Below are 24,498 nucleotides of genomic sequence, written 5' to 3' on the forward strand. Positions count from 1 at the left end.
ATGCCTTAACAAGGAAGGAAATTCTGACACATGCTACAACATGAATGAACCTAGAAGACATCATACTGAGTGAAAGAAGCCAGTCACAAAAGACAAATACCGTATGATTCCACTTATATGAAGTACATGGAATACTCAAATTCATTGAGGCAGAAAGTAGATGGTGGTTACCAGGGGCTGGGAGGAGAGGGGAATGGGAAGTTAGTGTTGAATGGTTATGGAGTTTCAGTTTGGGAAGATGAAAAGTTCTGGAGATGGATGGGAGTGATGTTTGTATGACAACAAGAGTGTATTTAATATCGCTGAATCAAATACTTACAAATGACCAAAACAGTAAATTTTATGTTATGTATATTTTACCATAATAAAAAAATACTTATGCCTGGGCTTCAACCCAAGGTATTCTCACTTACTTGGCATAAGATGCAGTGGGGGCATCAGAACTTTAGAAGCTCCCTATATGGTTCTAATTTGCAAAATTTAAGAAACACAGTTCTATACCAGGGCTTTAGTGCTTCTCAAACTTTCAGTTCAGTTGCTCAGTTGTGTCTGACTCTTTGCAACCCCATGGACTGCAGCACGCCAGGCTTCCTTGTCCTTCACCAACTCCCAGAGCTTGCTCAAACTCATGTCCATCGAGTCAGTGATGATATCCAACCATCTGGTTCTCTTCTCCTCCTTCCTTCAATCTTTCCCAGCACTGGGGTCTTTTCTAAGGAGTCAGTTCTTTGCATCAGGTGGCCAAAATATTCAGGACTGACTTCCTTTAGGATTGACTCGTTTGATCTCCTTGCAGTCCAAGGGACTCTCAAGTCTTTTCCAACACTGCAGTTCAAAAATGCATCTATTCTTTGGCACTCAGCTTTCTTTATGCTCCAACTCCCACATACATACATGACTACTGGAAAAACCATAGCTTTGACTAGACGGACCTTTGTTGGCAAAGTAATGTCTCTGCTTTTTAATATGCTGTCTAGGTTGGTCATAGCTTTTCTTCCAAGGAACAAGTGCCTTTTAATTTCATGGCTGCAGTCACCATCTGCAGTAATTTTGGAGCCCCAGAAAATAAGGTCTCTCACTGTTTCCATTGTTTCCCCATATCTTTGCCATGAAGTGATGGGACCAGATGCCATGATCTTAGTTTTCTGAATGTTGAGTTTTAAGCCAGCCTTTTTACTCTCCTCTTTCACCTTCCTCAAGAAACTCTTTAGTTCCTCTTTGCTTTCTGCCATAAGGGTGGTGTCATCTGCATATTTGAGGTTATTGATATTTCTCCCAGCAATCTTGATTCCAGCTTGTGCTTCATCCAGCCTGGCATTTTGCATCATGTACTCCAGATATAAGTTAAATAAGCAGGGTAACAATATACAGCCTTGATATACTCCTTTCTCAATTTGGAACCAGTCTGTTGTTCCATGTCCAGTTCTAACTGTTGCTTCTTGACCTGCATACACATTTCTCAGGAGGCAGGTAAGGTGGTCTGGTATTCCCATCTCTTTAAGAATTTTCCATATTGTTGTGATCCACACAGTCAAAGGCTTTGGTGTAGTCAATAAAGCAGGAGTAGATGTTTTTCTGGAACTCTCTTGCTTTTTTGATGGTCCAACAGATGTCGGCAATTTGATCTCTGGTTCCTCTGCCTTTTCTAAATATAGCTTGAACATCTGGGAGTTCTCAGTTCATGAACTATTGAAGCCTGGTTTGGAGAATTTTTAGCATTACTTTGCCAGCGTGTGAGATGAGTGCAACTGTGAGGCAGTTTGAACATTTTTTGGCATTGCCTTTCTTTGGGATTGGAAGAAAACTGACCTTTTCCAGTCCTGTGGCCACTGCTGAGTTTTCCAAATTTGCTGGCATATTGAGTGCAGCACTTTCACAGCATCATCTTTTAGGATTTGAAATAGCTCAACTGGAATTCCACCACCTCCACTAGCTTTGTTTGTAGTGATGCTTTCCAAGGTCCACTTTTCTTCACACTCCAGGATGTCTGGCTCTAGGTGAGTGATCACACCATCATGGTTATCTGGGTCATTAAGATCTTTTTTTGTGTAGTTCTGTTTATTCTTGCCACCTCTTCTTAATATCTTCTGCTTCTGTTAGGTCTGTACAGTTTCTGTCCTTTATTGTGCCCATCTTTGCATGAAATATTCCCTTGGTATCTCTAATTTTCTTGAAGAGATCTCCAGTCTTTCCCATTCTATTGTTTTCCTCTATTTCTTTGCATTGATCACTTAGGAAGCTCTTGGAGGAGGTCACCATTAGCCCCACCATAGACCTGCCGAGCAGACGACCCACAAACCGCAGAACAATTATACCAAAGAAATTCTCACACTGTTAAGAAAGTTCTAGGACCCACAACAGATTTCCCAACCTGGGGATCTGGCAAAGGGACTGAGAACCCCCAGCTTTGACTCTGGAGGCCAGAGGTATTGATTATAGGACTTCCACAGGATAAGGGAAACAGACTCTTGGAGGGCACAAACAAAACCCTGTGTGCACCAGGACCCAGGAGAAAGGAGCAGTGTCCCCACAAGAGACTGAGCCAGACGTGCCTGTCTGTGTCCAGGAGTCTATGGTGGAGGTGTGGGTCAACAGTGGCCTGCTGCGGGGTCAGGGGCACTGAATACAACAGTATACAGTGGGCACAAGGCCTTTTGAAAGAGGTCTCAAACTTTAATATGTACTATATGAATCACCTGCGAGTCTTGCTGAAATGCAGTTTCTGATTCAATTAATCTGCAGGAGGGCCCAAGAATCTATATTTTGAATAAGCTCCCACATGATTCTGATGGTCCTGGTCCATAAACTACACATTTATGGTCCATAAGCCACACATATATACTATAGTGATTAGTTTAAGAAACTTCTCTGCTTCTAGATCTAAGACTCTGAAACCAATCCTAGGGCTGCAAGCTCATTGATCATTAGATATTCGAAGTACTAGGTGTCTTCAGCTCAAAGTCAAATTACCACAATTGATAGTGAGTGACAAAGAGAGATTCTGATTTTAATTTTGACAAAGAATTGAGAAGAAGGAAAAGGTTGGAACTGGAGTGGTGGCAGGGGCAGGGGATGTCATCAGGTCTAGTAGGCAATGCTGCTGCTGCTGCTAAGTCACTTCAGTCATGTCCGACTCTGTACAGCCCCATAGACAGCAGCCCACCAGGCTCCCCCGTCCCTGGGATTCTCCAGGCAAGAACACTGGAGTGGGTTGCCATTGCCTTCTCCAACACATGAAACTGAAAAGTGAAAGTGAAGCTGCTCAGTCATGTCCAACTCCTATCAACCCCATGGACTGCAGCCTACCAGGCTCCTCCATCCATGGGATTTTCCAGGCAAGAGTACTGGAGTGGGTTGCCATTGCCTTCTCCCTAGTAGGCAATAGACAGCTATTATTAATGGCCAGAGCCTAGAGGAAATGGGGTATGGGCAGGAATTTGCAAGCCAAGATGAATAAGCATGCCGGTGTGTTTCCCCAAACCCAAACCATCCTGGTATAGAGCACTCGGAGGCACTTAACGTTTGTTAAACGGAAGAAGGAAGGACTGTCCAAATGATAATGCGAATCAGCAGAAACTGCTTGCAACTTGTTACACAGTTATTTTGAAACTGTTCTTTCCCCAAAGCAGTGCTTCTTAAACTGTAACATGCTTACAAATCACCTGAGGGTCATGGTAAAATGCAGATTCTGATTTGGTGGGTCTGGGGCGGGGCCTGAGATTCTGCATTCTAACAAGCCTTCAGGTGATGCCGAGGCTGCTGGTCCCAAGACTCCATTTTCAGAAGTAAGGTTCTAGACTGATGAGTTGGAACCCCAGCTGCCCAGTCAACTCACGTGGGGAGTTTTTAGAGATAGGTTGCTGCCCAGATCCTTTACCCCAGTTTCTGATATAACTGGTCTGGGGCAGGACTCGGGTGCCACATACTGTATTTTTAGACGCTCCCCTGATTATGTTAATGGTTCTGCACCCAGATTCTCAGCCTGAACTGAGAACCACTACCCCAGATTCGTGGTCCCCAGATGGGAGTGTAAGCTGCAATTGGAGTTGAAGTGAAAAATGTTTCTGCTACCACAATTCATCACCAGCTTGTTGAGGTCTATCAGGAAAATCTATTTAGCCAGAGAGTATCATAGGAGGAGGCAGGATATGGAGTTTGGGGAAGAAAGCAGAGCAGGATGGTACTGCCTGGAGCAGAAGGCCAGCAGGTGCAGGGTGACCCTACATTTTACATGGCTGGCTCAGAAACCTCCTGTTACACGACTGTGAACATCTCAATCTTCTAGAAGAATGTGGAGAAAAGCTAAAAATAGAATTTTAAAAAGTGGGTTGAACTGAATGTTTTTTGCTTTCTTGAATGCTGTATATCAAGCACCTTCTATGTATCTACAGGCAGGAGTGGCGTTAAGTAGTAACTGATGTAAGTGCCATGGGAGGATCCAGGGGCAGCATAGCCCAGGGAAGGTGAGGATAAATACCAAGGGTAGAGTTTGGGCAGAGGACGCAGGGCGTGAGCACCCAGGCTGTTCCTGCAGGGGAGGTGGGAGGAGGGAGCAGAGAGGGGTCTTAACAAGGGTGAGAGGCGGTAGGACTTGTGTTTCAGGAAGTGGGAAGAATTGCTTTGTAATAATCTCTTAAAAATGTTCCATAAGCAGATGTCTTGAACAATCCTCAGTGAGATAGAGAAAAATAAATAAATAAAGAGCAGAGTCAGGGGGCTGGACTTGGACCCACCAGAAAGTAGCAGGCGACCTTGAGCATGTTCCTTCACCTTTCTGATCTCAAATATCCTCGTCTGTAACATGGGAATCCTATGACGTGCTGTGGGTTTAAGGGTTAAGTGAGCTAGGGAGTGCCTCTCGGAGGCCAGGCTCACTGCTTCTTTTCTCGCCGTTCACACAGATAGCTTTAAGTTAGGCAGTCTTTAGACATTGGCTGCAGGTCACATGCAGCCAAACTCAGTTTTCTGCGGCCTCGGGACTTTCCTGAATTGGGTCTGAAAACTGGTAACCAAGCAACCTAGATCTCTGATGTGGGGTCAGCCAGCTGTGGGGAGAGGCTTCCAGGGCAATTTTTAGGGCAAGCAGTTTTTTAGCAATGATCGCAAGCGCCAAGGACACCGCCCTGAACTCTTACAAAAGCAAGAGCCCCGAATGCTTCAGATGTGGGAACCAGTGGGGAGCACAGGCCCTTCCCAGAAGCTGCAGGAGAGCAGAGGCTTGAGGAAGAGAAGCAGCCGTGGAGCACTCCACCCTGCATGGGCTGGGCCACCAGGGACCCACAGAGACTCGCTAAGGAGTGCCTGGGACTGAGGCTCCTCGGAGGAGAGCTTGGGGAGCTCACTGACCCACAGTGACACTTTCTGTGTGCCCCCCCCCCCCGCCCCAGCTGCCCTGCTCCATGAGCTGGGGACTGTGCTCCGTGCCCAGGTCCCAGGGAGAAAGCTGGTCAACATTTGCAGTACAAGGGGAGGGGTGCTGTGGAGGAAGGGGAACAAAGATATCTAGATTAGCCACGTGGAGGAGAAGAAGAACATTTCCACACAGGTAGGTGGGGTGGTGTAGCTGAGCGGTAAACGATGCTAAGTTAGCTGAATCAGGAGAAGCAGGAGGAGACGAGAAAGAAGACATCAGATTCCTCAAAGTCTGGAGAACCAGATGTCACCCCAACCTGCCCTCCTAGCACTGCCTATTTAGAGGTCCCACACTCTGGGTCATGAGTTAGAGGGAGCACTCATTTTTCCTTCTTTGGGTTCCCATCCAGAGGACCTTCCATTGGCCAAGGGCACCGGTTCTCAACCAAGGGCAATTTGCCTCCCTTGTCCTCAGTATCTGGCAATGCCTGGACACATTTTTGGTTGCCCCAACCAGGGAAGGGGGGTGCTATTGGCACCTAGTGGGGAGAGGCCAGGGATGCGGCTGGCAGTGGATAGGATAGCCCTCTACAGCAAATAATTATCTGGCCCAGCATGTCAGTAACGCTGAGATTGAAAGCTCCTGGACCAGTGCATCATTCCTCTTCTCCAGGGGGCCTTTCCTGCCTGCCCTTCCCACTCCCCACCACCTCAATACCCTCCTTCCTATGGGCTCTCTGCTCTTTCTGCCTGTTGCTACTCTGAATGCCTACCCCTGTGTCATGTCTCGTCCCTAGTGGACCGTAAGCTCCTTGAGGTCAGAAGCCATGCCTCAGGCATCATCTCTAACCTGGCCCTTAACATCTGCAAAATGCTTGAAGATTGGATGTGTATATGACTATAAACTGAGAGGTTTTGCGTTTGGAAAGCAGTGTTTAAAAAGTCAAAGAACTCTATCAGGGTCCCTAGACAAATCAGCAATAGAAGCCAGTCTACGCCTCAAAGTCTGACAGCCCTGTGAGTTCCACTGAACGTTTGGCAGCCACCACAGGACGGGAGCACCTGGTGGGCCTGGACTCCATCTCCTGAGAGGCGTTCATTCATTCGAAAAACACTTATCAGTAGCAATAGCATCCTTGCTGTCGCCATTACCTTCCAAGTACTGACTTTGTTTGCCAGGCACTGGGCATGCATTATCTCATTTCATTTCCCACTTTAGAGACCCGGAAGTCCAAGCAGTTAATAATACTCATTAAGGACCTATGGCGCCTTGTGCGTGAGGCTGGGAGACTCCACTTGTCTTCGCACTTGCAGAAACACCATTTCATTAGCCTGCTGGTCTCTCTGGCGCCTCCCAGCCTGGGTCCCCTGAGTTTTCATCTGCCTCGTTCTGGACTAGGACCAAGTCTCTTTCCTGTAAGTGCAGCCTCAGGCAGCATCGGGAGCTCTCCCCAGGTAGAGGGAAGGAAGAGGAAGCCTTATATTTTCATGGTGCTAGGGAAGATGCATAGGACATAGAGGTGCAGAAGGGCTGTCTTTTGTCTTCCAGGCTGGCAAGGCAGAAGAGGGGACAGGGGACAGTGTGGAGAAATGCCAATGACTGAGGCATTAGAATGTATGCTCCGCTGGGGCAAGAACTTTACTTTGTTCTCAGCTGTTTTCTCAATGCTCGGACAGTGCTTGGCAGAGGTACATGAGACCAGGAAGTGAATAACTGAGTGAGTGACTGAATGGCAGCCCCTGCCTTTCCCTCCACTGAGGCCATCTTTCCAACATGTCTCTCCAGCAAGGTCATCCCTAACCCTTTTGCTGTACATGAGGCATCCACAGCCTTTTCCAACCTCCGCAGTTCAGTTCAGTCGCTCAGTCGTGTCCGACTCTTTGAGACCCCATGAATCGCAGCACGCCAGACCTCCCTGTCCATCACCAACTCCCGGAGTTCACCCAGACTCACATCCATCAAGTCAGTGATGCCATCCAGCCATCTCATCTTCTGTCGTCCCCTTCTCCTCCTGCCCCTAATCCCTCCCAGCAGCAGAGTCTTTTCCAATGAGTCAACTCTTCTCATGAGGTGGCCAGAGTACTGGAGTTTCAGCTTCAGCATCATTCCCTCCAAAGAAATCCCAGGGCTGATCTCCTTCAGAATGGACTGGTTGGATCTCCTTGCAGTCCAAGGGACTCTCAAGAGTCTTCTCCAACATCACAGTTCAAAAGCATCAATTCTTCGGCGCTCAGCCTTCTTCACAGTCCAACTCTCACATCCATACATGACCACAGGAAAAACCATAGCCTTGACTAGACGGACCTTTGTTGGCAAAGTAATGTCTCTGCTTTTGAATATGCTATCTAGGTTGGTCATAACTTTCCTTCCAAGGAGTAAGCGTCTTTTAATTTCATGGCTGCAGGCACCGTCTGCAGTGACCTCCTAGCTGCACCCTTTCTCAGCACCTGTCCCACCCCAGCCACACCGAGCCTCCTAGGGCTGCATGACCCTGCTCGGCTGCCATGCACACGCTGGCTCCTCTGCCTGGAATGCTTTCTTCACCTTGTCCCTCTGGCCAGTCCTTCAGTGCCTCTCTCCTAGGCCTTCCTTGGCAGCCCCAGGCAGATGCTTGCTCCTTCCACTGTGTGTTCCCATCTCACTTGGTTTAAGATCAAGTGAGAAAGACCGTTTAGTGAAAGAGATTATTTAGTGTAGTGTCCAAGGACATCAATTCTGGAGCCAGTTGGCTTGGACATAGATCCTGGCTCTGCCACATTCTGGCTGTGTGACTTTGGGCAAGTTACTTAACTTCTCTGTGCCTTTGTTTCCTCATCTGTAAAAGAGTGACAAGAGCAGTGCCTACCTTCTAAGGTTACTATGAGGATTAAAGGAGATTATCCGCATAAGGGGCTGGAGCAGTGCCTGGTACGTAGCCAATGGTAGGTAGGTGTTACTATTAATACTACTCATTCCTCATATAGTACTTGTTATAAGAATTGCTATTAAAAAAATATCTCTGTTTGCTTGTGTACAGGGTCCCCTGAATTAGCCTGAAGAGTGATGATCAGCTCCGAGACTTATAAGCAGGGCAAGATGAGAGTAAGCAGGGAGCAGTTAACAAGTATTACCGCTAGTCAGCTGAAGGATAAGGGGGGCAGAACCTTGACAGTGTGGATGGAAAGACTGGGCAGCTTTGAGAGAGATTCGTGAAGCAGATTGACTCAGTGATCCAGAAGTTGTGAAAAATGAGGAGGAAGCAAGAACCAAATATGATGCCAGATTTCCAGATTGATTGTTGGGGTCTGAAAGGGTCCAGTGAACAGCATCCTACTTCCCTCCCTGTTCATATTCAGGATTAGTGAAGGGGAAGAAAGGTGGGGAGGGGAGGAGACAGGTGGGGCTCAGACAGATAGAGATTAAAAAGCCACCATCATTACACATACAGCTGTGTGGAAGGCCAGGCTTTGGAGTGGGGCCCCTGGTGCTTGCTGATGTACTTGTACCTGCAGCCCTCCCTGTGGGGAGGGGCGGGCCTGAGCATGCCTGGCTAAGCTCAGCACATGGCAGAGAGTAGCACGTGCAGGGAGGTAAGTCCAGAAAGGGCTCTCCATGCCCAGTTCTCCCAAACTGACCCATCTGAGGAGTCCTTGCTCCAGCCCTTAGGAGGGGGCAGTGGGGAAAGGAGGGAGGGCAGGAATGGTGCACTGGTCCCGGGGTTCTCAGTCTCAGCATTACTGATGTGCTGGGCCAGATAATTCTTTGCTCACGTGGAGGCAGCAGTTGGAGCCTGTAGAGCCTGCCTGTCTCAGAGTGAGGAGCGGGAGGTTTGAAGTCATGATCAGACAGGTTTAGAAATGGCATTTTAGATTTGGGGCAGCAGTGTGCAGGGCCGCTAGGCTGGCCATGTTTCCAAACAGTGAGTGAGAGTATCACAGAGGGGACCGGACATCCTGGATGACCTCCAAAGTTCTTTCCTGGGCCTAAGTGTCTATGGGTCAGGTTTTTTCCCTAAATCATTTAAAATGCATTAGTGGACCTTGCTATTTAAAAGCTTCCTCCTGGGAATGTTGCCGTGAAGCAATGATTCATTCCCTAGTGTGTCTTTGGTGGAAATCCAAATGATCATCTATTCTATCAGCTTGCTGCTACCAAGATAGATCCGCGCTGGGCTTCCCTGGAGCAGCCTGGTTGCTGGGGGGCGGGGGGCAGGGTGGGGGGGGCGGGGGTGAGCACCTGGAGGAGATGAAGAGGAAGAGAAACAGCCCGTCCAGGCTCAGAGCTGGTACCATGTCATGTGTGGGTCCTATGTGGGCTCCTGAGGGGGCTTCCCTGGTGGCTCAGACATTGAAGAATCTGCCTGCAATGCAGAACACCCAGGTTCGGTCCCTGGGTTGGGAAGATCCCCTGGAGGAGGAAATGGCAACCCACTCCAGCATTTTTGCCTGGAGAATTCCATGGATAGCGGGGCATAGCAAGCTATAGTCCATAGGGCTATGACTTCAACTTTCACTTTCAGACCTTGCTTTATCAGTAGGACCTTTGTGGGTTTACAGAGCCCTGGGGCAAATGCCAGCTCTGGAAAGAAGGAGCCAGAAAGAAAGCTGGACTGGAGATTCACTTTAATACCAAGGGCCAACTCTACTCCAGACTGGCCTCCTACATCCACACATTCATTAGTTCACCCACCGAGCACCTGTGGAGCCCCTCCCCCTGCCAAATGCTATGCTGCTACTGCTGCTGCGTTGCTTCAGTCGTGTCTGACTCTGTGCGACCCCATAGACGGCAGCCCACCAGGCTCCCCCATCCCTGGGATTCTCCAGGCAAGAACACTGGAGTGGGTTGCCATTTCCTTCTCTAATGCATGAAAATGAAAAGTGAAAGTGAAGTCACTCAGTTGTGTCCGACTCTTCTTGACCCCATGGACTGCAGCCTACCAGGCTCCTCCATCCATGGGATTTTCCAGGCAAGAGTACTGGAGTGGGGTGCCATTGCCTTCTCCAAAATGCTATGCTAGGCACTAGATTTGCATTTGAGAACAAAAGACATGGTGTCTCAGCCCCCGCTGCTTGCAAGGCAGCTTTTCTCCTTCTCCGGGACTCTCCTTTCCCTGCCTGCAAAAGGCTCTTTGGATATACATAGCTTCTCAGATGACTGGTACATGATTGCCATTCCAAGAAAGTCTGTTCTTAGAGACCAGGGCACAAGGGAACATGACATCCCTGGGGCAAAGCGAGAGAAAGGGCCCTTGTGCTCACCAAGTCTCATTACATGGACTGACCTCCGGAGGCTGGCCTGCCCTGGACTTGCAGGATGCGCACCACGTTCACTGCAGGAACTGGGTGAGGTCTGTGTGTGTGTCCACCCTCCCAATTTGGCCAGGGAACGGTGTAGCTTTGGTCCTCTAAGGCAGAGGTTCCCAACCTTCTTGGTACCAGGGACAGGTTTTGTGGAAGACAGTTCTTCCATGGACAAGTGGCGGAGGGAGAGAAGGTTCAAGCAGTAATGGGAGCAATGGGGAGCCGCAGATGAAGCTTCACTCGAATGCCTGTCGTTCATCGCCAGCTGTGCAGCCCGGTTCCTAACAGGCTGCAGACTGTACCAGTCCATGGCTCCATGTTTGGAGAACCCTACTCTAAGGAGAGCCTCTAGGGACTTCCTACCTCCAATCGTGAGTGCAGGGAAGGCAAGGGCAGGGCCAGGCCTTCTGTGAGAAACACCAGCTGAGGCTGCTCCCAGGAACCCTGCAAGGCTCCTCTGTCCATCCAGGCAGGGAATCAGGTTCCTGGGCATGTTGCCTATCCCCAAGGAGGGTAGGGATGCCAATGCAAGTCTCCCGAAGTGGGGAGGCTCTCCAGGTAGATGGAGTGGCAGTAAAGGAGGGAAGAAGTCCCTGCAGTCCCTTCCTCAGTCAACAGGACCTCTTAGCTCTGCAATGACTCCCGTGACCTTGTCACTGTACTTGTTGGGTGCAAACAAAGATAAGAGTAACTGGAAACCACAGGAAGGGTCATTTTATACTCTCGGCACTCTCAATTCTTCTATGGCTAATTAAAGTAATATGTCAAAACGTCCCTTGGAAGAGATCTTTAAGAATATGTCTGTTAAGTAAACGAGGTTTTACTAATTAATGACATACCTGCCCACCCCTCCTTCAAGTTCCTTGCAGAGCTTCCCTGTGCCAAGAGGGCTGCGCAGGAAAGGGTGGCGAAGTCTTGGAGGGAGTGGGGACAAATCCAGCCCGCTTGTCAGTTGGGGAGCTCTCAGCTTCTCCTCCGGATGTTGATCAGATTTCCTGGGCTGGAACCAATTCACAGGGCCCGGGGACTGGAGTTTTTCCAAGAAGCAAACGTTTTTCTTCTTACGAAGTCAACATGATTTCTTTCAAGGAAAATTTTTATCTTCTTTTAAAGTGTCTAGGCTTTTTGAGGGGCAGATCTTTGGACTTTTCTTTGAAGATATTGATCATGATGAAATTGTCATTTGCTGAGACCATCGCCCGCACCCCCCCAACCCCACAGGCCCTCACACAAGAGGCCGAGGGGGCAGGGGAATGATGCACCAAACTTGTACCATGAGTCAGTGGCATAGCCAGAAATAGAGCTTTCCAAACTCCCCAGTTCTTAATAATAGCAATATTAATAATAACCTCTTTAGAATTTTCTAAGTGTTTTCACAGCTCACACTGAACCTTCACAACAACTCTGGGGAGAGTCTGGGGAAGTCACTCTTAGGAGACAGCAGATCTGGGGTGCAGAGGAGCTTTGCCACTCACTTGCTGCATGATTCTGGTTGGTCTCTTCACCTCTGGACATCAGGGTCCTCAGCGGTGAAGTGGGAGGGCTGGGTGAAAATACTGCTAAAATCCCTCCACCTCTAACATGCTCTGAGTCCATGCTGTGATGCTGTGGTCCAGGGTTTCTCCACTTGGCACTAGTGACTTTTTTAGGCCAGACAGTTCTTTGTCGGGGCCTGTCCTGTGCACTGTAAGATGGTTGACATCATCCCTGGCCTCCACCCCCTAGATGCCAACAGTACCCCCGATCCAGCCGTCACAATCAAAAATGTCTACAGACATTGCCACATGGGCACAGTAATCCCTCTGCTCACTGCCCAAGGACATCAGTAAGGTCAAGATCATGTGGTTCAGTGGAGAAAGGTCTTTTTCTCCAACCCCTTCACACCTTTCCATAGACTTTTCAGACACAACCTCCTTGTCCTTTGCTAGCTTCTCATTTCTTAAGTGCCCTCCATGGTCCGGGGGTGTCTAGTGTGATAATGAACCAATTGACTTCGTGCTTTCTCCTAAGGAGAGTTCACAGGTTTATGTCCCCTAAGCAACCAGTCAGGCTCCCCAGAAATCCCTCGTAGAACCCTGGCTGGCCCAGAAGCCTGTATCTGCAGCCTGCAGGAGGCCCGGTGAGCACGGGTTTGTCAGCACTCTTAAATCACTGAGCTCCGAGGAAGCCTTCTCCTAGCACAAAGATCCTTCCTAGAATCAATAGCTCAGGGCCTTCCATCACACTCAGAATTATCCTGGGACCTGTAAAATTTCTTTTCCCCAAGTATGGCAGAACCCCCAAATGAAAGCCCCAGTGTGGGGGAAGGAAGATAGCAGCTCTGTCAAGAAGGTCTTGTCCACAGCCCAGATGTTGCTGCGAGCAGAGGCTGACGGGCAGACCTGGACGTTTGGTCTCTTTCACAGGGAAAAGGAAGACCCAGCGCACTCCCCAGTGACCCCGTAATATTATCCCCTCCCATCTATTCTTCTTTACATCTCACCAAAGGCAGAGCCATGTTAAAGACTATCTTCCTTGATGCTCACTATCTTACCCTCATCACGGCCTGCCAGCCTCACCATTTTGCAGAGGAGGAAACTGAGGTATGCAGAGGTTAAGCAGTTTGTCCAAGGTTCCTAAACAGGAAGCGGTGAGTCACATTCTAAGCCTGCATCCTTCCCACTACTGAGCTGCCTTCCCAGCAAGAGCAGGTTATAAGGGTCAGGTTATAGCAGGTTATAGTGGGACTCATGTAAGAGGCAACTTCTTGTTTCCTCAATGTCTGACGCTGCTTCCACATTCAAACAAAAATCTAGAGATCCCATGCTATCACTGTGTTTTATGTAATTATACTCCTCTGGCTTTATCCAAGAAAAATCCAAGCCTTGGGAATGCAGGCACAACTCTTCAGACAGAGCTGGGAGCAGGCACAAATCCCTAGTCCAGGCTCTCAGAACCCTGCTTTCAAGGAAGGGACTGTGGCTCTGTGGTCCACATTATCCTACCACCCGCCTCCCCCACCTGAAGACAAAGACACAACTTGTCTGAGAGCCTGAAGGAGATGAGAAAACTCAAGCACCTTCCCTGGCAACAAGCATCCCTTGGGTGAGCCTTAGGGACAGAAGCGGATCTGCCTCTCGGAGTTCTGGCTCGGCAGCACTGGTTCCTCCTGAGGGTCACTGCCAAGTCTGCAGACACTCTGGGGGAAACTCCAAGCACAGTGCAAAGGAGCAGGGTGAGGAGAGGACACCGGAGGAGGGGGCCAGCCCGTAGGCCACTCAGCAAACCTCCTTCCCAGGGCCCAGCTCAGATGTCGACAGCCAGACTCAGAACAGAAAAAGGGCAATGGAAATGGTAGTATCTTCCAGGTCACCCAAGAAACCCTCACATGAGGATTTTGCAAAAATAGAACATCCCAGCACTCTGACCTTGAGCTGGGAGCCGCAAGGATGGGGAAATGGGCAAATACTGGCTGGAAATGCTTCGCTTCACCCGGGATCCAACTACTGGAGGTCCCATAGGCAGTGGTGTGACTATGGGACAAAGACCCTACTCCAGCATTCCTGAGCAGAAGGAAGAGCCCTAGGCTTGGGTTCCAAGATCATCTCGAGGGGCTGGGCACTTCTGATTCCTAAGTGCATGGAGAGAAACCTGGAGTTGCATTGTTTTTCCCTACATGACCGCTTGGAATAACAAGACAAGATAATGGAGGAAGGGGAAAGAATAACTAGAAATTTCTATTACCCGTACATGTACATTACAAGAGCTTTATCTATTCCTTGCCTCCTCAGTCTGTATAACAGATTCAGAGGAAATTTTCCCCAAGCTATTAGATGTATTAATTTACCAATGTCGGTTCAGTCAGCAATTATGAACACGTATTTTTCCCTGGGAAATCCCATGGACAGGAGAGGCTGGCAGGCTATATGCAGTCTGCGAGGCTGCAAAAAAGCTGGAGACAACTTAGCGACTACACAATATCAACAACTGTGCAGAACACACATCAATCTCCATAGTAAAGAGGAAGCAGGTCATGGGAGCAGAGAGAGTTCTCAGTAGCAGAGTGGAAATCCTAGGACCCAGTCCTATCTCTTCCACCAGCCATGTGACTCTGGGCAAGATGCTTGCCTTGACTGGGCTTCAGTTTTCCCATATGTAAGTTGTGTGCTCATGGGATGGCTTTGGAGTAGGTGCTCTTCAAGGTCCCTTTCTTCTAGCTCTAATATTCTGGGGCTCTATGAATACTGAACAAGCTCAAAGACCGCACCAGCACCAAGCACAAAGGATAATTTCAGAGAGCAGGTGGGGCTGGGTACCAGCTCTATTTCCTTGGAATGCTGCACTTGTATCTATCTCCTTGCACCTGAGATCACAGGACCACCTGAAGTCCAGGAAGTACGTGGTAGAAGGGTTCCAATCAAGAAGGTGACGGTTAAAGGCCTGAGCTTGCTTAAAGCATTAAGTTACTATGGCCAGTGAAGGGCAAGAAATCAGTAAGTCAGTGGTCCTGAGCTGGGTGCCTTTGGCGCCCCCTACTGGGCACCAAGGAGCTTGCTGGGCAGCTTCCATTGCCTAAGCAGGCTGCAAGATTGAGAACAGGTCTGTCACAAGCTGTTTAATAGGCCTGCCTTCCTGGTCTGCAGTCCTGCTCGCTTAAGAATATATTTCACTTTCTAGAATTACATAGACCGTTGGCCCACACATTCATAGGGCACTACTGTGCTGTGATAGTACATGTTAACCAAACATCAAGGTGCAGAGTAATAAACATCAGGGTTTGGAATAGCAGGTGCAGCCCAGATGGAGAAAAGAGAAGAAAGAGCAACAAGCAGGTATTTCGCTGTACAAATCCCCAGTGGCGAGAAGGTCTGGGGAAATGCAGAAGAAAAATGTTGACTGTGGGCAGAGGACGGAGCTAGGTTTGGGGGTATGAATCCAGAGCCCTGCTAAAAGATCTCCAGGCTGACCGCCTACTTTTGACCTTCTCCAGAGACCATTAGTACCAAATGTAAACCAGAATATTCTATTTGTGGCCCACTGTGCCAGCATCTAGACCTTAAACTCCCTTTGTTGCCTCTTAAATGGACTTTAGGACCTGCTGCCAATAACATGTTCTTAAGTCAGATGGAGAGCAAATGCTTCCTCAAGGGCCATATTGGAACAACCGCCATATTCCCACTTTTCCATTCTCCATCTCCCCTCCCTTGTGGCTGAGAGAGAGGTACAGGGTGACTCTGAATTTGCTCCAATTCAGTCTTGGGTAGCTGCAGCCCAAGTCATCAGGGTCAAAAAAAATCTCCCTCCTGTAGCGTTCTCTTCCCACTAGAGTTCTCCCCTGATTCAAGACAGCACTACAGACTTATTCCCTATCGCTGGAACCTGCTTCCTTTCCTTTTTCACCTGGCTTCACTTGGGAAGTCCTGCACCCATCCCAGAAGACACTCCAAGTGTGACTGAAGAAAATGTCTTGCCTAGAGAGCTGAAGCACCTCCTGGGACACAGAATAGCCACACTAGGTGTACCCCCATAGCACCACCAGCAGCAATATTCATTAGTCATTCCCCGAGGGAAAAAAGTGACCCTCCCACACCAACCCCAGGCACATTTCACCGCCACTCTGGTAGGCTCCTATCCAGGGCTGGGATGACTTTGGATTCTTGAGTTGGTTTCTGCAGAAACGGGACTAACCAAGACTCTCAACTACTATGCTGCGAAAAAGCGCGCTGCATTGCTGGGCATGCCCCCAAGCTCGGCCTCCTGCCCCATCAAAGCCTCCATGTGCCTCCCCCCCCACCCCCTCCCTGGGCCGAGGAGGACCCCCGGTCCCCCTGGAATGCCTGAAGCTGGTTTGTCTAAGATTGGATGAAAGCAAGCAGACCACACCTCGGTCCGGCAAAAGCAGCTGACAGCTAAGCCGCGCGGAGCTGGCTCTCGGAGCTCTCTGCCACCCAGCGCTGTGCCCAGGAGCTCGGTTTCCCGGGGGTGAAAAGCGCTAGCTTTCCCCAGGGCTTTTCCCCACCCTGGAAGCATAGGCAGCTGGCCGAGGCCAGCAGCTTCCCCAGCCCAGAGCTGAGCCTGGTTCGCTGGGTGACTCCCCAATACCCCACGTACATCCCTCCTCACCTGCTCCGCCCCCTCCCAGCTCCACCGCCCCCTCCCCAAACAGCTGACCTCCAGGGCGCCCCCAACACTTTCTCTGCCAGCTGTGAGAGCTGTAGCCCCCACACCTCCGCTCCCACCTCTCCTCCACCTCCGGCCCGGCGCCCGCCTCTCCCCACAGCCCGCGGGAGGCTCTGCGCGCCAGTCGAGTCCTGAGCCTCTTGGCAAGTTGGAAACCAAGCCGCCGCCGCCGCCGCCGCCTTAGCGGTCTCGGTGTTCTCAGCCACCATCCCCGCCAACCCTGCGGGAGGATCGGGAGGGAGCAAAGGGCGGGAGAAACTTTCTCTGCCTGAGGGGTTGGGGTCACTGAAGCGGGTACTCACCCCGGGGTCCGCGCTCGCAGCCATCCTCGGGCTCTCTCAGCCCCGCCGCCTGGGGGCGTCGGAGAGCCGGAGCTCGCTGCCGCCTCTGCCGCCGCTGCCTTCCAGCTCGGAGCCCCGGTCCCGGGCTGGCCTCGAGCCTCCCGCCCCGACGCCGCTCGCTCGCTTTATACAACTCCACTCGAGCGCGCCGGGGCTTATGTAAAGGCTGGCGGAGACCCGCAGCCAATGGCGCTGCAGCTGGAACTGGGGGCCGGGGGTGGCGCGGCCAATCGCGGTCCGGAAAGCCCCGGGAGCCGGGTAGGGGGAGGGGGCGCCTCCCCGCGCTGATTTAGGAGCCAGGATTGCGGTGGCAGCCGCCGGCAGCCGGGCCGGCCGGGCGCGGCGCGGCGGGCGCTGGGGTGGGCGGCGGCGCAGGCGGCGGCTAGGGCGGGTGCCCCCCGCGCCTCGCCGCTGCGTCGCGTAACCTTCAGGAGGCAGCCGGGCCTGGCGATGGGGGCGAGGGCGTCCGGGGGGGCGCTGGGGGCCCGGGGCCGGCGGGAAGCAGGGGTCCCCAGGGAGGAAGCGCCGGGAAGGAAGGCAGGGGGGAGGGGAGGGCAGTGAGTCCCAGGGCCCCGCGGCCACCCCTGTGCGCAGGGTCGAGGGTGGCGGCAGGGGCAGTGGCGTGCCTTCCCGATTCCCCAGATAGCGATCTGGCGTCGCCGGGCCGGGCCGGAGCGGCAGCGCGAGCAGCGCTGATGGCGAGATTTTGCGCTGCGGAGCGAACGCCGAGCCGATCTTTATCCGGCCTGGGGACGTGTCCGAGCGCCTCCCAGGGACTGCTCAGTATGGAGAGCGGAGCTTCGCGACGGCCTCAGAAGGCGGGGAGCGGGCGAGCACAGCCCCGAGATGAGGCGCGGCGGAGGCGGCCGTGGGGAGCATCTCGCCCCTCCTCCTCAGTTCTCCGCCTTCCCGCTGGCCCCGCTGGCGGTGTCCCCATCCCATCCCGCCTAGCCCCCGCCCCCACCCCCGGGCCAGGGCTGCGCCCGGCCCACCTGCTCTGGTCAAGTGCGTTCTTCCAGCTTCCCTCACCGCTTTGCTCACAGGTACTGCTTCCCCACTCATCAAACCCCAGCCCACTTCGGTGGGCAGGGTAGTCTGAGCCTCTCAGGACCGGGTGTAGTGGGGGCTAAGCTTGGGAAGAACGCCCTTGATCGGCAATGCGCAAAGTCCTCGCGTGCGGGACTGGAAAAAGACCTGAAGTCAGGCGCCTAGAATAGAGCCTGACACCTAATAGGTGCCAGGAAGGATTTACTGAATGAACCTTGAACCGAATATGGACTTTGGGTTTCTGAGAGCTGGGGGACCAGACTTGGGAAGAGAAAGACCTGGAAATAAGCCATCTGAGGAGGAGGGAGCTAGGACTGTTTTCTCGTCTATTGATGCCTTTATGACCATCACCCTGCCTTCTGGGCCCTTGACTCCAAATGTCTTCTTTCCTAGAAGGTCCCCCCAGCCCCAGACCCAGATGTCCCCAGATTTTGAGCAGAGCCTTCAGAGGCTACTTTGGGCCCTGCTTTCAGGAGGCTGTGACCCTCCTGTGGAAAGAAATAGCAAAGGATAGGCAATCTTTCTAGCTCCGAGGGTCCCGGATCTAGCTCAGTTTCTTAACTTGTTGAGGGTGGTGGGTGCTTTTGAGAATCTGATGAAAACCATTGAATCCTTTCTCTAGAAAAGCATACACATTTACACACACACACCTTAAGTATAATTTCAGGATCATTAGGGACTCTCTTGGGGCTCTGCCCAGTGTCAACATCCTGTTTCTCTAGGGGTCTAGGATAGTGGTTTATAATCACCTTCCTCTTGGGGAATCACAGAACTCTTGAATCTTTCAAGAGTATGATTAATGGAATGAGTCTGTGTCTCAGAAAAATGCTCGATCACATACATACATGTTAACATGCAATGCTAGGGCGTTCATGGATCCTTAAAAGCAGATTCGGAACCTTCGCCAAAGAGCAAATAGACTTTTGCCCCGTGGGTACCCGTGATCCCCAGTCCTCTCCACAAGGAGTGTTGGGAACTCTGTGTCCTGCTGCCTCATGCCACCACCCTATTTTGAGGGCATCTGAGTCACATGGTGATGGCCCCGGCTCCACACTTGTCTCTGCATCTCGGTCCCCGCCACCCTTTCAGTGTAGAAATAAGTTGCAGGTTGTCATGTTCTGTCTGATCTGTGAGCCTTCCTTAGTCAGAAACTGCAACTCTGGGAGACAGCAAGTGACTGGTAATTAACCAGTTTCACTCAATCCCAAGCTTCTGAACACACCTTTGCTGGGTTTTGTTCTCACCTCTCTCTTTGCTGGTGAAGCTGTGAACAGCAGCCCCAGATGTGGAGCCTCCCCTCACCTAAACCCACCAGATTTTGTAACCAACGCAGTAATTATCAGATATTAGCCATCCAGATGTGAATAGGCTTTGTGCACAAAACAGCTCTACCTCATGCTTTCCTGCAGCTAGCCACATAAGGGTTCAGTGGACCAGAAGTGCAGGGGAGGGACAGAGAAATGCAGGAAATGACCGAGACAGTCTCTCCAGGAAGTCCTCTAGGTGATGCATTTCGTTTCTGCACTTAAGCCTGTGAAGGTTCAACCAGTGGGCCATTCTGCTCCTTTCATTTCTAATTCTGCTAATGTCCTCCTTGTCTATTCAGTCATTTCATGTCTCTGTCCACTTGAAGCTTCAGCCCTGCCCTGCCTGACTCACTGTAGACATCTTGCCCTCACAAATTTCCCAGACACATCCTGCTTTCTCAGGGCACATGCACGTTTACGGACTGAATTGTGTCCCCTTCAAATTCATCTGTTGAAGACTTAACTTCCACTGTGACTGTGTTTGGAGATGGGGCCTCTAAATAGATAGTTAAGGTTAAATGAGGTCCAAAGGGTGGGACCCTAATCCTTAGGATTGGTGGCCTTAAAAGAAAAGAAAGACACTACCCTCGGGGCATGCACAGAAGAAAGGTCATTTTAGGACACAGACCAAGGTGGCTATTTGCAAGCTAAGGAGGGAGGTCTGAGAAGAAACCAGACCTGCTGGTGCCTCAATCTGGGACTTCCAGCCTCCTACTGCAAGAAAATGAAAATCAGTTGTTTAAGCCACCTGATCTGTGGTTTATTGTTATGGCAGCCTGAGCAGACAAACACATACACACATGTCTTCAACATGCTCCTTACGCCTATCCAGCTTTTTCAGTCTCCTCCCAACACGTCGACTCTCTCTGTACTGTCCCTTTAGATTTTGCCCTTGCTTACCTGGGACACTTGCCTAAAATGTTTTCTCATCTTTTGGCACCCAAATTAAGTCTCACCTCCCACACCACCTTCCAAAAGTGCTCTGGCCTATGCTGGAGCTTTGCCTTTTCAGCCCTCCTGCAGGTCTGCAACGTCTTAGCACTCTATTGTGCACATTGTCCTGTGTTCTCTCTAATTGCTTCTTACCCAGAAAGCTTAGCCTTCCTCTCAGAATGGAAACTCCTTTAAGTCCAGAGTTTGTACCTTGTGCTCAGCTACCACATAGAACCCAGTGTGAAACTGGGCATAGAGTGAACACACAGTTTGTTGATTAATTTATTCTAATGAAACATGTTTATGTTTCAAAAATCTAGACCGACAGCATATTAAAAAGCAGAGATATTACTTTTCCAACAAAGGTCCGTCTAATCAAAGCTATTGTTTTTCCAGTAGTCATGTATGGATATGAGAGCTGGACCATAAAGAAGTCTGAGCACTGATGAATTGATGCTTTTAAACTGTGGTGTTGGAGAAGACTCTTGAGAATCCCTTGGAATGCAAGGAGATCTAACCAGTCAATCTTAAAGGAAATCAACCCTGGATATCACTGGAAGGAGTGATGCTGAAGCTGAAGCTCGAATACTTTGGCCACCTGATGCAAAAGGCTGACTCACTGGAAAAGATCCTGATGCTGGGAAAGATTGAAGGCAGGAGGAGAAGGGGATGGCAGAGGGTGAGATGGTTGGATGGCATCACCGACTTGATGGATATGAGTTTGATCAAGCTCCAGGAGATGGTGAAGGACAGGGAAGCCTGGCGTGCTGCAGTCCATGGGGTGGCAAAGAGTCAGACAAGACCGAGTGACTGAACAACAACAGCGTTTCAAAAAAAAAAATGCTAGAAAAGTTTCACAGCACTTCGTTTTCTGAAAGCTCAAGACATCTGGGGTGTGTCTTCTCAGTCATCTTGAGAGACCATTGGAGCAGGGGCTGTCATGAACCAACTCTTTCCTCTGGTTCAGGATCAGAGGGTCACACAGGTTATAAGTTAGAGAGCTGTGCAGTCAGGGGTCCACCACAGCCTTCCCCTTTATTGTGCTCCTCTCTGCATCGTACTCTAAGCCAGCCGCTCTGACTACAAAGCCACTCCACTACCGTGCGGCAAAGCCTCAAAGTGCCCAGGCTGCCTGGGTACAGATTAACATTATGAATGGTCATCTATATCCATCATCGCTCCCAGGCTCCCCCTGATCCTAAGGGGCTCTGACTTTCCTCACTAAACTTTTCTAGAATTTCATAACACCCTCTGTTATTTAGTCTCTCTTTCCCAGGTCTACCGTCTCTACCTGGAGAAGTTTGCCTGTAGCATGTGCTGCCATTTTAAGCTGCTCTGAGCTAGTTCTCTGGCCTTCTGGAAGTCCATCATGGTTTGTGGTTTGTCTTCAGGAGCTTCCGTCATCCTCACCCCTACTTGCTTCCCTTCAAATGTTCCTTCTGTACCTCTGCCATTTATACGCCACTGTTAACACAAGTCTGTCTGAAACTCACCAGCCACCAATAAACATGTAGTCCTTAGAGAAAACGGACCACAACCCAATATGGCTTGGTTTAAGGAGGGGTCATTTCCTCACACTCCCTTAAATCTCTCACTTCTTTCCTGGTTCATGGTTTCTCTTCTGCTACTGGTGCTGCTTTCCCAGCCCCTCCCAACGCATTCATTTCTTTGGGGACAATCGAGCCTAAAATACCATTCCACAGTCCCCTACCTACAATTCCGAATTTCCAAATCTCTGAAAATCAAAACATGGGTTTTGGGGTTTTTCGGTTTTCCACGGGTTTGATGCCGAATTTCATTTGGCAACAAAACCGGACAAACTGATGAGAAGCCGTTTTATCTTCACACCCACTTAGTATGATCATTCATATATTTTACTGCAGAAATAGCAATGTGGCTGATTATAAGATGCTGCCCACAACCTCACGGGGCGTGGCGTGTTCAGCATATTTGGTAACTTTCTGAATTCTCAAGCACCTGTGGCTTCAACAGATAAGATCTGTTGGAACAGGAGCATGTTTAAGAGCTGAGGTTCCCTGGCCTTTCCTCACCATCTGGAGAGTGAGAAGACAGCCAAGTGGATCCGTGAAGGTCACAGGGAAACCAGGGCTAGCAACTCTTCCCATTAGGAGACAGAATCCCTGTTTGGAAACTGCAGGGTCCATTACTTGGTGGTGATTACTCCACCCTGATTTAATTAACCAGGGTTTGTTGAGAACTCCCCTCCATCACCCCCTATCTCTGCACGTCTTGGTTCTTCCCCAATTTGTCCTAAAACTCCACCCTCATCTTGACACCAAATTCCATTGAAGATAGAATGGACTTCTCACAGGTTCAGCTTCAGAGTCCAGAACTATTGTTATGACCTGCCAGATGCAAAGGTAAAATAAGGATAATAAAACTTGTTATAGGCTTTCATAAGGAACACAGGAGATGATGTATGCACAGCACTCAGCAGAGGGCCTGTGCGTAGTGAGCGCTCCATAAACGATGCTCCTGTCATCCTTCTCTTCTCTTTCCTCCAATCTCTGTGCCCAACCTGTCACTTCCACCTGCCTGTCCTTCCTTTGAAATGCCACTCGCTTTCATCTCTCTCACTTCACTCCCAGACCTTTAGCATCTTGCATTTGTATTCCTATAATGGCAGATCTGTAGGTCTTCCTAACCTTCATTTTCTTCTCACCCAAGCTATAGTAAGAGTTTCATTTGTGTAGCACTTCACAGAAGCAAAAAAAGGTGGTGCTAGTGGAAAAGAACCCGCCTGTCAATGCAGGAGTCACAAAAGATGTGGATGTGATCCCTGGGTCAGGAAGATCCCCTGGAGGGAGGGCATGGAAACTCACGCCAGTATTCATGCTTGGAGAACCCCCATGGACAGAGGAGCCTGGTGGGCTAGAGTCCATGGGGTTGCAAAGAGTCAGACATGACTGAGCACATGCACAACATCTACCCCTGAGGTAGACACGTAAGCAAAGGCTCAGAGAGGTGAAGTGGTTGCCCAACATGGCGCAGCTAATGAAAGGCAGAGCTGGGATGTGAATTTAAATCTCTTGAGCATGGCCCACTGTCCACAGAGTCAAGTAAGTAATTGCTTCTTTCATGGTGTTATTCTTAGAATAAAGACCTGGTTTTATATTTCCTGTAAACATCTCTAGGTTCTGGCCCACAAGAGGCTTTCGACCATAATCAGCTGATTTCTTTCCTCTAAGGCTCCACAGCAGTACATGGCCACTCTTGGCTCAGCCCTGCCTCATCGGTAGCAGGGTGCACGCTGCTTCTGCGCCACTCTGCTCCCATCTCAGAGCCAGGGCCCCAGGCCTGGCCCAGGGCTGACCACACGGCAGATGAGGGCTGACCAGAGCAAAGCCCACATTCCACGCTCTGGCGAGCAATGAGAAAATCAGGAGGAATTAGGGTTGTTTAAGTGTAGCTCAGATCAGTAGAGAATAAAAGCAACTCCAGGCTCATTGCAAGAGGAAGGAATTGAGATTTCATGAAAAGAAGGCTTCTTCTCTGCGAGAGTTGTGAGATGTTAGAACGAGATTCCTGCAGAGGTTGTAGAAACTGCTCCCCTGGAGGTCTTTAAGAGCTGGAACACAATTCGCTTTCCAGCGAGAGGTGGATATGACAGCTGCGAGGGTAGGGCTGGGCCCCAGGCTGCCAGAGGAGGGTTTAGGACGTCTCTAGTGGGAGGCAGGCAAGAGCTCAAAGGCATGACGAGTGGCTGGGCCAGGGAGGGGAGGGCAGGCTCCGTGGAGGCCAGGTCAGAAGGTCAGGCAGCAGGAACTGCGGTAACAGGAGGTAGAGATCTGAGGGAGAGCCCACAGGCTGTTTGTTGTCTGATCTGCCGAATTACTGCCTGCTGGCTGGGGCTGGTGAGCAGGGCAGCCTGTGGGGAACTGGCTCCCCTTGGACCTTGAGGGACCCACTGGACCCCACAGGGGCAAAGATCATGGGTTCTATCTAAGTAAAGCAGGGTGCAGAGGCTGGCCCACCGAAATATTAAATACAAATAAAAATGTGCTCTTTTACTGTGCTTCTTAAACAGGGCTGTTTGGGGAGTATTTCAGAACCACAAA

At 50.4% G+C, this 24,498-nt stretch overlaps 1 protein-coding gene across 2 annotated transcripts in view; it reads right to left on the reverse strand.

Moving 5' to 3' along the window:
• CRTAC1 (cartilage acidic protein 1) overlaps positions 1-17,258 on the reverse strand; it is a 151,230-nt gene extending 133,972 nt beyond the window's left edge. The window contains exon 1 of one of the 2 annotated variants that reach the window (XM_061403039.1): positions 17,094-17,258. In XM_061403039.1, coding sequence (XP_061259023.1) covers positions 17,094-17,117 — 24 coding nt within the window. In that variant the 5' untranslated portion in view covers positions 17,118-17,258. The remainder of the gene's footprint in view (positions 1-17,093) is intronic. The other variant, XM_061403038.1, reaches the window with a different exon arrangement.
• Between the last annotated feature and the right edge of the window lie 7,240 nt (positions 17,259-24,498).

Source organism: Bos javanicus, chromosome 26 (assembly GCF_032452875.1).
Source record: "Bos javanicus breed banteng chromosome 26, ARS-OSU_banteng_1.0, whole genome shotgun sequence".
NCBI classification, from domain to species: Eukaryota; Metazoa; Chordata; class Mammalia; order Artiodactyla; family Bovidae; genus Bos; species Bos javanicus.